This window comes from Larimichthys crocea, chromosome III (genome assembly GCF_000972845.2).
Source record: "Larimichthys crocea isolate SSNF chromosome III, L_crocea_2.0, whole genome shotgun sequence".
NCBI classification, from domain to species: domain Eukaryota; kingdom Metazoa; phylum Chordata; class Actinopteri; family Sciaenidae; genus Larimichthys; species Larimichthys crocea.
The window spans coordinates 13,732,157-13,748,375 of NC_040013.1; the positions used below are offsets into that span (position 1 = coordinate 13,732,157).

Genomic DNA, 16,219 nt, shown 5'->3' on the forward strand with positions numbered 1-16,219 from the left:
CTTCCCTTAATGCGGTATAGGTGCACTGAATAATGAACACGTATAATAAACAGAGCACTCTCCTCTTTGTGTGTGTGTATGCATGTGTGTATTGTCATAGTTGTGCTAGATATGTGCGTATAACCTCAGCAAACACTATTGTTTTTGGCAAACAGACATTCGCCTTGAATACAGGCGAGCTAATGACTGCTTTCTGATTGTTCATTAGGTCAGTTAAGTCACTATTGTTGAAGGGGTTTGGAAGCAAAACACCTGTCCGTTTTAGAGGATCACTTACTAAACTGACATATGGCAAAGCACTAGACAAACACAGCATACTGTGTGTCACTAATCTGTATGCAGACATAACCATTGATGTCTACCTTTCATGTTCTCATAAAAAAAATCACAAAAGCCATTAAGTAGTGTCATTCATCATTTCTGAGAGCTCACCTGGGCATGAAAGCATCCAGTATGTAGACAAAAAGAAAAAAAAAGAAAAAAAGAATTAAAAAAGATACAATAACATGTCAGTTTGTCCTGAAGCTAGTTCTATGGGAAATATGATCATATAATTGACTAATCTATTGAAAGTTAATGAAAGAAAATAATTTCTTGGCAACCGCACTGGAGTAGCTGTGTGAAACAGGTTCTCTTTGATATCATCTCAAACACTCAGTGGTTTGGAACAAGTTAGGAACATGAGGCACAAGTGCAGGCAGTATGGTAGACATGATTATTCTCATTAGTGCGTTAAATCACATTCACCAAAGCCAATCTGAGGTAACATAAACTTAAAATGGAATTTCTCTCTTGTAATATATTTTAGAGGTCATATATATATATAGCCTCTAGAGTATACAGTTTTTTACTTGATATGTTTATTGCAGCAATTGCTTTAGGAACACTTATTTTAATCATCATCTGTTGATTAGTTTCAACATTTCATTAGTTTAGAGAAATGTCCATCATTTAAAGCACTGTCAGCAAATGTCTTGTTTAGTGTGACCAACATTGCAGCATTGAATGTGTGCATGTTAATCTGCAGTCAGTACAACAAACTGCTCGCTTTGCACTACATTGCGTTGTTGGTGTTCTTCAGCATCCGGTTCTCATGTAACGATCACATGATGCTTTGCATAAATTTACCTATGATGGATTTACCTGCAAATACAGGGGTGATACACGCCCTAAGTTTGTGTGATAGTCAAGGTTAGAGTAAGGTGAGGTCACTCAACATTACTAAGATAATTTAGCTGGTAACAGTGCAGCTTTAGTCATGCTAAATTAGAAATTACACATGTACATACAGAGTATATACTTAGAGACAGCCCAAATCACACATCAAAATGACAACGACATACACCCAGTCCACATCCAACCAAATCCCTGTTCTTTATCACTGTCTGCTTTTTGTCATGTGCGCTCCATTTATTTTTTCACCCAACCAGAAGAGGTCACTTTAAATGGTGACAGACAGCATTTTCATTTTCAGTATTAAAGGACAAATTTGATTGGGGTGTAAGTGCTTTAGGGCCACAGCTATTGAACATATTTGGAAGTATTTCTACAGCAAAACTTCAGCTCGTCAAAAAACAGCAGAAAAGTGGATGAGAGATGAATGTGATAATATAATTACTTATAATTTTGCTGCAACAGAAACATCATGCTGTAGCGAAAACATTGAATTTATTGCATTGGCTTTGCAATCTGCACACTGCACAAATCCTTGTGGCTGACTAGTATAATTATAAAATGAAAAGAAGGATAAAAAAAAATCCTTCCTTGATTGACAAAAATTGTGGCAATTTCCTACCTTTTTCTCAGCAAGCTCCTTTTAATAGACTAGGTACATGGTTTCCATTAGGGCACATTGCCAAGCTGTTTGATAAAGGCATTTGTGGTTTTGAAAGGTTGCATGAATTAAGCAGACCTACCTCCCCTGTGAAAGTGAATAATGGGTTGTGAACGAACTACATTAGTTTAATTAAAATTTTTAAAGTCAGGGGCATAAATGAAGTTTTGATATATGGCTATTGATTTTAGTGAGTTGAATTTGAAAGTGTCCAAACCAGTAGTGACCAGCTAATTAACTGGTAAGAATGTTCTTCATCCCAATTAGCAACAGACTAATTTCCCCCAATACAATATAGAGAAGTATTATTTTCACTTTCAGAAACTTTAGAGCCTCAATGTCACCGTGGGCTGTTATAGTCCACCCCTTGCAGTAAGTAAAAGTAATTACTCAAGTAATAATTTAATTTCGTCTCAATAATTCCAGACATGGTGAAGCATGACTGCACCCTCTTACACTGTTGTAATTTAAGGGACAATATACTGCATAAATGGAATAGACTTCACCTGACATTATGTGCTCAAAACTGTGAAAAGGCTGGTAGAATGAAAAGGCAGCAAATTCTTTATATTGAGATACCATGGGGTCTGCATGAAAGATAAATTGGATAAGAACTGAAAGAAATGCTGAGTGTGCCTGGTGTATGGGTGGAACCTCTCCATGCACAAAAAAACCCACGCTGATTGTTACATTTCACATTGAGTCTGGGAAAGTTTATATAATCCCATTGCTGCATAAGTTTGGATCCCCTGCTGAATGAAACAGAAAAGTCATATCTCTTAAGAGTCAACTTTCTTGAAAATTTCAGTGCTATTGCTATGGATGCATTTTTATTCTTGAAATAAATACATACAGTTGCTTTTAGGGATTCATGCCCCCCTAGTCATTCAGCTGAAGAATATAAAAGAAGAAACACCTTAACAAGTTTCTCAAGTTGCAGCAGAGATATCTGACAGTACTGATTTTTGTTATATATATATATTGTTAAACCCATATAAAAATGACTCAACATAAGCTCAACATTATGTGACATGTGTGTAGGGAGTAAAATAAATATTAAGTTTACATATTTCTGAGGTCCTAGTAGAAATCACAAATGTAAATCACAAGACAGAAGGCATACTGATTATTGCCTACAGTGTCAGAGCTAACCTCCACTCTCTCGCCTCTACAATCAAAGTCACAAATCTTTGTTTGCTAACCAAGGAGACAGAAAGAAAAGAGAATATAAACTACAAAAGACATGTATATATTTAAGAGACCAAGGCCACAAAAGAAAGCTGAATAAAAATGTTTGTTATGCATAAAAAGTAGCTCTATGCTCCTCACAACAGATACTCCTCCAGTGAGCTGCTAGTCAGTAGGCAGCTGCAGAAAGATGGAATTTTGCACTTGCCTCATTAACAATATGAATTTTACCAGAAATACACTATCATATCAGCTGGGGGACTTCCTTCAGCACCAAAGATAGTGGCTGTTTTCTGGTGTGGGCCACTGCGGTGGATAATTGATAGCAAGTATTACCCCAATGATCTGCTCCACACATGGGAATACAGCTACAGGTGCATTGCACCCTAATTTCCAGTGACCTACTTCTACTTTTCCAGCAAATGTAAAGCTTAATAATGAACCAGGTTAGTTTTTTGGATATACTGAAAGAATGCTGAATGTGAATATGGCTTATATAAGAGTTTGAAAATTTGCCAACTTTCTAACAATACTATTGTGTATGCTTCTGTGATTTGTAGATTAGACTATGTGTGACATAATGTGTTTAAATGGTAGTCCAAATGTCTCCTGTCCCTGTGGATTTGACCCAGGTACACCTTTGGTAGGGCTACCATACCCCATTGCTTAGCACATCTTGATGTGGCCCTAGGGCAAAAATGAACTTTGATCCTAAATGAGACATAGCGGTGTTTCATCTGCCCTCTTTAGTCCGTGGATGCCATGTAGTTTTATAGAAAATTGGAGATAAAAGATAAGTGCCTGTCAATCTAATGTTATTGTGTGAAGTGGTGGACAGTAAATAAAGACATTAAGTCACTTTCCACTAATGAGACAAGTACTGTACTGAAACAACTTAGATCTAGAGCCAGTGTTCTGGGCTACTGTAGAAACATAGTGTTGCAACACGTGTAATCCATGGATGATACCATAGAAGTTGGATACAACATCGCTGCTCATCTTTACTTTAGTGAAAAAGCATTTTCCCCATAGACCACCATTATAAAGTCAGAAGCTAGAAAACTTTTTTTTGGTGCCTGTGCCTGCTGAGCATTTTCATTAGACTGAAAAGATGCCATTTTTGGGTCCAGTATCCAGTTCTGTAATACATCCATGAAGAGGACATGCGGCATCTGTATATATGAAAGGCTGATTCTAAGGTTACAGTAACACTTTTTTCAGGTTATACACTAATTGTTATGGAATTTTCTATACTTAGAGGTCATGTGTGGGCTTTGAGGTCCTCTGCAGTATTAGTTGTTTGGCTTTGGTTGAGAACAGTAGGTGCCAGTCCATCTCAACACTGTGGTAGCCAGGGTCAAAGAGACCTATTGCTGCCTTCCTAGTCACAATAGATAGCTTGCTGTTGACGTTCCAATCTGCGTAAACAGACATCTGTGTCTTCAAAATAGAATATGCTGACAATAACACCTGCATGAATAAAAACATTATCTTTGACTAATTCTGGGTGTACAGTATTTATGGTGTTATCTTGGGGTTTAAAATCTATCCACCAGGATGAGTTGGGCAGAATGTGAGACCGACTCAGGCACTTCTGATGAACTCTGAGAGTGTCTCTAATTCTCCTTGACCAAGCATCGATAAATACTACAGCATAAGACATCAGAGGCTTTCTTCCTTCCTGACCTCACCATTGACCTTTGACTTTGCAATTTCTCCACAACACTAATGAAAACATAGTAATGCATATTGTCCCTGTATCTTACACACTGGACCTTTAATGCATTAGGAATACCAATCCAATATAATAACAGAACATTTTGCTGATAATACTTTTAACTAGGATCTTGAATGCAGGACGTTTACTTGTCGTTTTGTATTTTAACACAGTACCATCCCTGATGGTATTCTTTAAAACAACAACTTCGAGAATAACACACCCTGAATATCTAGTTCTTTTGGCACCTTTTAATATTGTTGATATCTGTTTGTCTGCTCTGTATAGCAGTGTTAATGTGGCCTCTCTGTCGTCCTGTCCCATCACCAGTGAAGCTGTTTAATTCTACGGTTCACCAAAGACTCCCGTAATCATCAATACACACATATGGACATATCAAGATACACATATGGACTTATCAGGACACACATATGGACATTTCTGCAGACAGATGGACTTTCTGCGGAGACGTCACGGCTGCCGCTCCGCACACGTGACGTCAGCGGGAGCACGTGGGTTTGTTATTGCAGGAAGTGAAGATGGCGGCTCAGTCGTTGCTCTCCGAGTCTCTGCTCGGATGGTCTATTTTCACCTTTATACTCTTGGTAAGCACGTACGGAGTCGTTTAATCGCTTCGCCAGGCAGTAGAGCGTAACGTGGTTAATCTTGGGTGAACTGGTCGCTCGGTTAAACGTGTTAAAACGGCTGTAACGTCAACATTGGTTCAAGCTAACGTTACCATTAGCCGTGACACACTTAATTAACAGGCAGCTGTTTTGTAAGAAGCTCATTTGGTGTTTAGTCTACCTTTATATTCATGCTGCTAAGAACGGTGGCGGGTAATCTTGTCTTATTATATAAAAAAAAATGAACCTCTCCGGTTAGATGTTTCCTTTTAACAGCAGCCAATTGTGCTGTTAGCTTTCATCACAAGGTTTTTAAAGGCACTTGAATGAATATTGAAATTGAATAACTTATGCTGTTGGAAATACAAAAGCAAAGACTGCTTTTCACCACAGATACCAAACATATTATATATATATATATATAATATGGGTGTGTGTGTGTTGTTCTATATATATATATATCATAATATATATATATATTATTATCTATATGTATATATGTATATGTATGTATGGTGTCTGTATATTATTATATATAATAATTATATATATATATATATATATATTAGATATATATTTTTATATATATATTATAATTATATTATATATATATATTATATATTATATATGTATATATATATATCTCTATATATATATATATATGTATATGTAGCCTTTCCTGTCAGTCATGTTTTTTATTCACAGGACACAGCTTCAGTAGGACTTATTGCCTTAAAGTTGCTCAGCGAGGTAATCTGCAGCTCTCATTATCACAGCTGTCATTCAGAGTCACATGGCTAAATCAGTAGCCGTCCAGAACAATGCCTTGCTGCCAATAAATTGCTACGCTTCCCTACCCACCTCCAGCAGCCCCCCCCCTTTTGATATGAACAAACCTCTCAGTGGATGCTTATTTGGATGCAAAGCCCGCGTCATTACCTGGCAAAACAAGCAGCCAGAGGCTTAAGGCTTGTGGGCCTTTTAATTGATCCCGTCTGTGAATGGCAGCCCTTGATCTAAAGGGACTAGTTTTTAGCAGTGTCCTCACTTCTTACAGCTTGTGTGCCTGGAATATAACCTTGTCATTTTGAAGGCCCCGATTTTTGTTCCTTTTGTCTAATGAGTTTCCTGCCGGGGGTTACAATGACAATCCCCGTCCCTCTGTTTTTTAAAGTCTTTTTCATGTTAAACAGAGCAAGCGGCGGAATAAATTAGCACATTCATGAACTAGTTCAAAGGATTAAAATGCTTGTACGTAATTGTCCGTTAATTCCACTTGTTACAAGGAGGCAACTTTGAGTTGTTTCTTGTCAGGCCTTAACAGTGTTGGTGAGTCACCGCTATGCTGAAAGAGGATAACAGGAGGGAAGTGTGATATAATCAGATCATCTGTGCCACAGCACCTGCAGTCAGGTTATTTTCAGTGTTTAATTCCCCACGTGTTGTGTAAACACTTTGGTTTGGTTCTTTTCTGCACTCACACACACATTGTTGCACATGATGCAATGTTGATGCAGGTTTCACGATTATAATGCATTCATTTATTTTTTTTGTATAAAATCACATGAGCTTTTTTTGTTTTCTTTTTGTAGTTTTAGTAAGAATAAAACAAGGAAATGAAGAACATGTCTTATACAGGTGTTACATGCTGTTTTTGCTTTGTTATTGCTGGTTTATGTTGTTTCTGCTGCCTCATTGATGCGGCAGAAACACTCACGATTATAAAATGGCGGCGTCATAAATAGCAGTTAGTCAGTGACATCGGTTAATTGTTGCATCCTTATTAAATAGGCGTAGCGGGGTGGACACAATATTGTTAACTCTGTATGACGATGTTCAACAAATAAATCAGTGCAACACTGTTCAGTGTCACCTACACAGTGGTAGGCTTTGTCATTGGTATTATATTTTGACTCAACTCATGTGTTTATGTTTTGTTTCTTTCAGTATTTTTGAATTTTATCAAACCAGTCTCACTGAGATTACATGCAAATGCAGTGTCAAAAATGAAATTTCAATCTCTTGTACTGATTGGTTTTTCTGACTGATTTAATTGTAAAATTTTTGACTGTAAATTTGAGACCAAAGACCAAATACTTTTTTGCTAATCATGTTCCTAATTTTCACTCTTCCTCCTAGTAATATTATTTTCCATATGTTTTAACTTGATTATTAAATATTTCCCCCCTTCCTTTAGGTAATCTTGGCTTTCTGTTGGGTCTACATTCGGAAATTTCAAAGCCGTCAGGAGAGTGAAGTTGTTTCAACTATCACAGCAATATGTGCACTGGCCATTGCTTTGATAACGTCTGCACTTCTACCAGTGGATATATTCCTTGTTTCATTCATGAAGTACCCCAATGGTACCTATAAGGTTAGTATCTGTTCTTCTAACAGTGCCAGTAAAATCAATCTGTTAATGACTTATCCCGAGGCAGCTTTTAACTTTGCTTTGTAATTTTCCAAGACTTGGACTAAGTGGACATTGTGTTTGTCCAATCTAAAAGCTGAATGCGTCTCTTGGCTCATAAAATTGTTTGTTCGTTTTTACTAAGACATTTAATTTCTCCATCTATTTGAAGCTTTAGCAAAGTGTGTAGCTCGATTTGAATAGCAGGTAATTTGTTGTTATGTGTGTGCGGTGAGCTGCTTTGATTGCTTAAGGGTATTTGTTGTTTGTGTTTATACTACCTAACATAGGCTGTTATCTCATCAGGAACATAATCCCTCACTTACTTGATCAAACATGATTTTTTTTGTGAGCGCTTAGTGTTTACACTTTGTAATATAAAATAATAATAAAAAAAACAAGAAGAAAGAAACACAGAGCCATGAAAGCAAGTGGTGGCTTTTCTGTTGAAATGAAACAACTGTAAACAGAAAAATGAAAGAATACTAGAGTCTGATGGGAAAAGATCATTTTAGCATGACTCAGAGCAGTAAGAATCATGACACTGCAGAAACTGACAGAAAAAGTATTTTCTTTCAGGCTTTTGCTCTTCAAATACAGTATCTTGTTTTGAACCTTCTTGCAGATTTCCATTTTTTTTTCCAGTTGGAGAATTTATTCCTAAAATAAAATGCTGGAAATGTATGTGTATGTTGGACAATTCACATCTGTGCCATGCATAAATAAAAATAGATTTAGACAAAAGTCTGACAGTTTTGAGTTATTCCCCTCGTGCCTGTCAGTCTTGCATCATTCTCTCTATGTGTGAATTCAGTTGGGTAAACAAAGCTGCCAGAGCTCTGATATAAATCACATGCTTGCTCGTTTGGCATGATTTAATCCGCTCCAGGATCTTGGATTCATTCTTGAATTTGTGTACTGCAGTTTTTTTTTTCATGCATATAACATAATACAGAATCCAAAATGTAGCATATTTCCCCTTTTGTGTTGTTAATTATCACACTACATTCTATACTCGTTGCTTTTTTAATGAGCTTTTAATCAGATTGATGCCTGTTTTCGTTGATTGGTTTACTTGTGTCATTCCTTTTATTGCTAAACGTCTAATTTTCACCATGGACTTTTCTTTGGGTAACATCCAGGAATGGGCAGCAAACAATGAGACAAGGGGCCAAATTGAAGACACTGTGCTGTATGGATATTACAGTAAGTACATTCTCTTAATACCTGTCTATGCTAAAGCACATAAAAAAATAGAGAAAATGTTTTGTACAAAAATCTTAACTAGGAAGGATTACTGCAGAACTTAAGTAATGTATTTTTAGATAGCGATTTGTTTGAATTGAGTTTAGTTGTTTTGTGATGATGTCACTAAAAGTATTTAATTTCCACTTTTATATGCAGAATAGCAATGATGCTGCTGAAATTTGGAAATATGACTCATGATATACAGAATGAATAGCAATACTTGTAGAATAAGAGTTGCAATAAACATCGAATTTGCACCCCGAGTATCATGATGACACTGAATTGGGAAAGAAACATATCCTCCCAGCTCTAGTAGTCAGGGTTAACAGGCGTACAGGTATATAAGATATTCTCATTTACCTCCAAGCAGGTGTTAAGATGGCATATCTAGCCTTGCTGAAAAATATTGCAACCCAAGCTTCTTTTTTTTATTTTTATTTTTTTTACAATCATCCCAAAGAAAGCCTTTGCCTTTTCTTCCACCTGGGACACTATGAGGCTCATTGATGTAATAGCCACTGTGTCACAATGATGGACAGTGATGAATACATTTACTTACATCTATACAATATTTGCACTTGCATTCATAGACTTTATTATTTTCTACATTTATATATTTGAATAATATCAAATTTTCCTCTATATTCATAATATATTTTCTTTGCTGGACCCTGCTGTGTTGCAGAAATAGCTTTATTTTCTCATGGAGACCATCAAGCATCAAGTATGCTGCTTTGCATATATTGATCTGTTGCATGTGATCTGGTACAAACTCTTCCTCCTTCGTGTGAAGACATCAGGATAAGAAGGGGAAATCATGTGCTTACCGAGCAAGTTGATGACTTTGTTTGAAAGACTGGTTAGTCAGGTTTAACATAGTGGCTGTGAAAACAGCTATCACAAAAACACTCTTGACTATTTGTGTGTTTGTATTGTGGGTGACTGTAACACTATGGTTTTGAGCTGATTGTTTCATTCTGATTGACAACAGCAGTGGGTTGATTTACTCTGTACGTTTGCCTTCTTGTTATGTTACTACAACCTGTGGTAAGCCAAGTAGAGTATGTTCAAAGTAATGGTAACGTCACAACTTTAGAAAATATGTACAGTATATTTTTTCTCACCGAAACACATAGCTTCCTTCACACCAGTGGCTCACCCACACGTGTTTTCGCTTATTTTGCTGCAGTAGACGTCATCTGAGAACTGCGCAGGTTATGTTCAGACTGCGCTTGATTGATATTTGTCTGACCCTGCTATTAGGTTTTCATCACACCTTCATCATTTTTATTGGGGCACAAGATCTATTGGCTTTATACAGTGATTACAGTATAGCTCAGCCTCAACTTCAACCTGTGCAGAAGAATTGGCCTGAAAAATCCAAACTCATGTATGACTGTTCAAGGACTTTGAGGCATGGTAAACGCTTGCAGGCCATGAGATCTCCACAAAAAAGGAGCTCCGCAAGAGTGTCATTGTCAGAACAGTTTTACACATGCCAAACTATTATGATTATTGTATGATTATTATATGTTAAAATAAATCCTTTTCACAGCAGGCATTTTGAGTTGTCATAGCAGGAAAATTACAATAAATAACAATACAACAAGATAACAATAAATACGACTACATTCCATTCGGGTAAGCTACTTCTAGGTTTCTGGTATTGTGCGCGCTGCCTCGCTGTCATGGCTTACTGGAACATTTGATTGATTTGAGGTATCGTTAAAACAACACTGTGTAGAAACCGCTTTCATAAATACGGACAAGGTTTACTCCTGTCTCATGGCCACTTGCTCCTTTTCTCTTCTTAGCTTCCTCTGTCAGCGTCCTTCAGTCTCTTCTCTCTGCCATTATGTTAACAAGAGGCTGTTGAGTCCACTTACGTTGCCCACTTGACCAGTTCTGGTTCTGGCACAACACCAGCTCTGCTCCCCGTCAGATTGCACCGTGCCCCGGCCCTGAAAACCTCCTCTTGTGCCTGTGGTACAAAGTCTAATGCTCGGCTAGATAACTAAGCTGACATTAGCCAACGGCAGCTATAGTTTGCAGCAGTTTAATGTTGATAAGGAAACTCTGTAAATCACAGAGAGCTGAGCAACATCCACTGAGCAGAGGACATCCGAGGGAGAACTAGAAAACATTTTCTCCATAAAATTGAGCCCGTTTACATACTTCTCATGGGAAAACGTAGCCGTAGCTTAAAGTTGCGTAGTGCAGAAACAGGTGTACGGGTGCAGCATGGGAATGACAGAGACACCATTCTCCTGATTACAGTGTAGCAACAAAATTATTGAAAATCTTTCATTTTACTGTAGAGAGGTTCCACAATGTTGCTTTTACAAAATTAGTTTCACCTGACCTTTTCCTGCTATGACAATTTAAAAAAATGTGCCACGAAAAAGGCGTTTTAATTGACTTGTAGGTATTGAACAATACATTTTTTCTTATTGAACAGGTATTTTGAGGTTTTAAAGCTTTGTCTTTTGTCACATGGTAAGGGATATATAAATAAAAATGGGATGTACTAACAATCCAGCTTGTGACAGGATTTTACGAGTTGATTACTCTTTTATTTGTCATCATTTTCTCTTCCTAATGAGTGCTGTATGGAAAAACTGAGGATGTGTTTACAGCATTTGCAGTCATCCCAGGTCTTGCCCTATTCTACTTGGCAAAAAAAATAAAATAACAACAACCAAAACACTATGCACAGTGTTACTTTCCAAGACAACCATGCGCTACAGAGCTAGTCTTCACTTATTTCACTTGTCATATTTGTGACATTTAGCTTGCATTCAGCAAAATTATAACATTTCACTGGTGCTGACAATTTGTTTTTGGCTTGTGGCGTACTGTGTTGTGTCATTAGTGGGTTTGGACTGATACTGCCTGATTGTCTTGCTGTGAGAAGGCAGGTCCAGTCCCCATGGATTCCTCCATAATTCTAGTATTTGTCTGTGGTTTCGGTTCATGGGGACTCTATCCAGGTTATTTGGCTGTTAAATGCCTAACTCAAAGCTATTAGTGCCACTGAAATGTTCTTCATGATTGCCATCTTAAGGGATAACATGAGTTTTTTTGTCTTTGTACAATATGGAATTCAGTCATGCCAAAGACACTAGATCACACGTTTTCTAACAGATGCTGGCTTAAAGTGCCTGTCAGCAACACTGTTATGTACCGTCTGTTCAGAAATGCCAAATGCAAGGAAGACAAGCTGTCTCCTTGCCCAGACAGCCTAATCAAAGAAACAGCTTCCACTGGTATGGTGACATCAGAAAATTGGCTTTCACAGACCCATGAGCACTGAACGTGAATCCAGCATTCAAGTATATTGTCCTCTGGACACACAAATACGATTTCATACACATGATTGATTTCCTATGTTGCTATGTGTAGTTTGGATTAGACATCTCCTTAAATGGAAACTTTGCTGTTTGGAGATTTGAGAAATTAGTAATTCTGTAGGCTTCAATGCAAGGCTGTGTCCCTTAAGTAATTTAATTCATTTAATGTCCAAACTGCCTGGAAACCATGGTCACGGTGAAGCAGTTACACTTAATTTGTCACACATCAAAGGAAAGTCTCATATAGTTGGAAGTTAGTTTACTAAGTATTTCTCTGTCTGATTAGGAAGTGAAAGTCGCAGTGACTGCTAAAATTGCCTTGTGTCAAAAAGCACGTCATATTGTGGCATTCATGCTCGGCCCTTTTTATAGACGTAAATCCACATAAATGCTTTGATTATACACTGTTTTCTTTTACATAAATGCTCCTATCGAGCTGAAAAATATTAGACATACCAAGAATATGTATTCCAGGAGCTTGGAAAGGGGTAAGAGAGAAGTTTGAAAGATTTTGCTGCTTGGCTCAGGCATGTATACATATGATCATAGCTCTGGGGCTGTGTGCTGCAGAATGATCTGCTGCTTGCAAATGTGTTGCAGTGTTGTTACCTTTGGCTGTTGATATGGGAGACTGAGGGCTTGTAAAACCATCTAAGACATGTAAAATCAGAGCCTTTCAGTTTTGATTGATACTGCATTACTAAGAACATATTTTTATGAATGAAGCAAATTTAAATATTGCAATTGTACTCCACTTCGAGGTACCTGCATTTAATATGTGACACGTTCCCCAGGTCATTATACTTACACTGATACGATTTGAAGGTGTTTTCTCTTATGCCAGAATCACAACAATAGGTGTTGAGTATAGTATATATAGTAATATATTGTGAGGTTGTTACATATTTGCTTCTGTTTCAGTTGCCTGGCATATTTAGGGTTAAATATGTGTCAGTCAGTGTATTATTATTGATTATTTTTGAAAGTCAAATGGGATTTGTGACTCTGTCTCTGCAGTGAATAGATGTTTGTGAAGATGACAGGATGGGAGGACTGTGTGCTGAGACTGAGCAAAGGCATACATTGTTGAAGGCTACAGTAATAGGCTAAAATATGAAAATGTGATCAGTCTAATTTTGGCTGCATAGTCTTTTTCACTATCCTGATGTTGATGTTCATGCAGACCCACAGACTATTTTCTCTCTTTGTTGAGGGGCATTCCTTTTTTATTTGCCAGTAGGTGGAGACCAAGCTCCATGTGTGTTGTATGCATAGCTTCCTTACAAATCTAACCTTTAAAGTTGAATTCTCTTTCAGGCCATATTTGACAGTACTGTCCATTTTTCTCTCTTTATAAATGGAATAATTACAGGGTTGATATAGAGATTTCATATTTCTCCACTGGAGCATGTTTTTCTCCAAAGCAGATTGATGTGTATTCAGTGGTTGATCACAGTTAATAAGCATGTGTATGTCCAGTGATTAACAACATTATTTTCTTGATCATTTCAGGCACTTGACGGCCTTACATATCTGTCATTTGGTGAATTCATTTCAGTTGCTGGTTCAGAAACATGTACATTTTTGTCTGCTCACAAGTCAGATCAAACCTATAGTTAGCAGTGTCAACATTTCTGCAGGTGTTTTGAATGCACTTTTCTGCTGTGTTGTCATAGTGGAGTATTATAGTGTGGCAATCATGATGTAGCACAATATCAATGGTTTTGTGGCTGTTTATATGAAAGCACTGTCAGTGGTGTGTAATTTCACTATTGCTCAGACTTCTTTCTCTTATTATGGCTACAGTAACAGTAAAACCATAAGTAGGTCAGGTAAATGCACACATTTTGAACAGATGAAAACATGCATTTATGAGAGCATAAGTACCGTATAGTACATGCTATTTGCAATAGGATACAATTTAAGGTTGGGTGAAAACCCGAACACGAGTGATGAAGAGATAATAGCTTCACTGGCAAAAATAGAAAAATGAAAATATCCTGTTAATGTGAAATGTTACTTATTGTCTGCAGAGAATGAACCTTTCAGAAACTTAAACACTCACTTCCTTTTAGAGCCCAAATAGCTTTTTGTGACTTTTGATGAACCCCAAGTTTGAAAGCCTCGCCTTTCAATCTCCAGCCTCTGTCCATTTATACATTCCCTTGAACCGCTCAGTACTTCAAAGCAGTGGTGCATAAGACCCTTAAGCAACAGGGCAAATACCCTTGGGCCCTTTAAATAAATCATCGGCTTTCTGTGTGCTTTTTTAAATGCCATTTGTAGAAAAGAAGGAAGACAGGATGCAATCCTTCTCTAAATACACTGCTGTGATTCTTGTCCACCTACATATGCTGACTGAATTTTATTAGGAAGTGGTAGCCTAGTGCTCCTTTTAAGAGCATTCTGAGAACAATGACAAATTGCAGTTTTATTTTGGAGGGCAGCTTGTATGATTCAGAGGGGCCTCCAGTGTGCATAAGAAACAAAAGGCACTTTTCTTGCCACTGTGGCAAAAACTACAACCCATATCTCTTCACGTCTACCTTTAGTCTAATTGACATTTAGATCATTTTACACATTTTTTAGCTTGCAGTTTCTTCTGAATGATAAAAGCCTCTGCTATGACAATATACAGTAGAGCTGATACTGTTGGTAAATATGCTGACACCAATATATCTGTAATAAGATTTGGCTGATAATGTTGACCATTCTGATGTACTGGTCGGGCTCTAACGTTAGTATGACGATTTTTCTGTCCATTGTGTCATTGTTGCTTTGCCGTCAGTTCTAGAAGTGCTTTTATCTTATCTGCTGAATTCAACTTAATACCTAGTGATAATTCATATAAACATAAAATGTTTATTATTATTGTGTGCTACCTCTGTGTACCTTAACTAACTAACTTCTCTACTGGATTTAGTTAAGCAAGCTTGAATAAATTATTCTGTGGTGGTATCCTTAAATAATGCTCTTCTTCTAATCTGGCCTATTACAAAGCTGTCACTGAGGTTTTGTAGTGACATTTCTTATTGGTATTCAAGCTGTACTGAAAGTCAGCAATAATATGTTCTGAAACACCTTTTCCACCGTTACAGTAAATAAATAAATGTTGATGGATGTTTCACAGCCTGCCAGAAGGCTAAAAATAATTTTTCTATGTCCAGCTTTTACAATGCTCTCGTTGACAAATAATGCATAAATGTCATCACGTCATGATAAACATCCCTATGACTGCACATGGATCCAATAAGAAGACAAGGTTCAGGAGAACTTCTTCTGAATGCAGCCGGTTTTCTTTTCTTATACAGTATGCATTCACTTTCACATCAGAGTCTGTTCTGATTCCTTCAAACTACTCACTAACAGAAATAACTTTACTTAAAAACACTCACATTACAGTTAAACAACCATCCACGCTGCTGCTTTTACACGTTTGAAAAAGTCTTTGAAACTGGTTGGCGTTGACATAAAATGTTTTAAAGGCAGGATTAAGTCTCCTCTCTGTTAAAAAAAAACAAAAAAAACATTGACGGTTACGGCCGATTTCAATGCAGATCATGTCTTATGTGTAAAAGTGTGTAAATGTGTAAATATTTCTTTTAGTTTCAGGCTATTAGGCTGTTATTAATGTTTTTTTTATTTTGCAATGTATCTACAATCATGGTGCAACATGTACTCAGTTATTTTTTTCTTCTATATATAGTTGGTTGTAGTTAGTGGAGCCATAAAAATTAGAAACCCAGTGTATTTCTAGCTTATGAACCATTTGATAATGTGGTGCATAAAGATGGCATCCCTCTGAAAGGTTTTCCAGACCAGTTCACAATTGATATCCTTCAAGGC

At 37.1% G+C, this 16,219-nt stretch overlaps 1 protein-coding gene across 1 annotated transcript in view; it reads left to right on the forward strand.

Moving 5' to 3' along the window:
* The first annotated feature begins 5,217 nt into the window (after positions 1-5,217).
* The window catches only part of lmbrd1 (LMBR1 domain containing 1), a 54,180-nt gene continuing 43,178 nt past the window's right edge, over positions 5,218-16,219 (forward strand). The window contains exons 1-3 of the mRNA XM_010756531.3: positions 5,218-5,344; positions 7,563-7,739; positions 8,918-8,981. Of these exons, the coding sequence (XP_010754833.1) occupies positions 5,279-5,344; positions 7,563-7,739; positions 8,918-8,981 (307 nt within the window). The 5' untranslated portion in view covers positions 5,218-5,278. The remainder of the gene's footprint in view (positions 5,345-7,562; positions 7,740-8,917; positions 8,982-16,219) is intronic.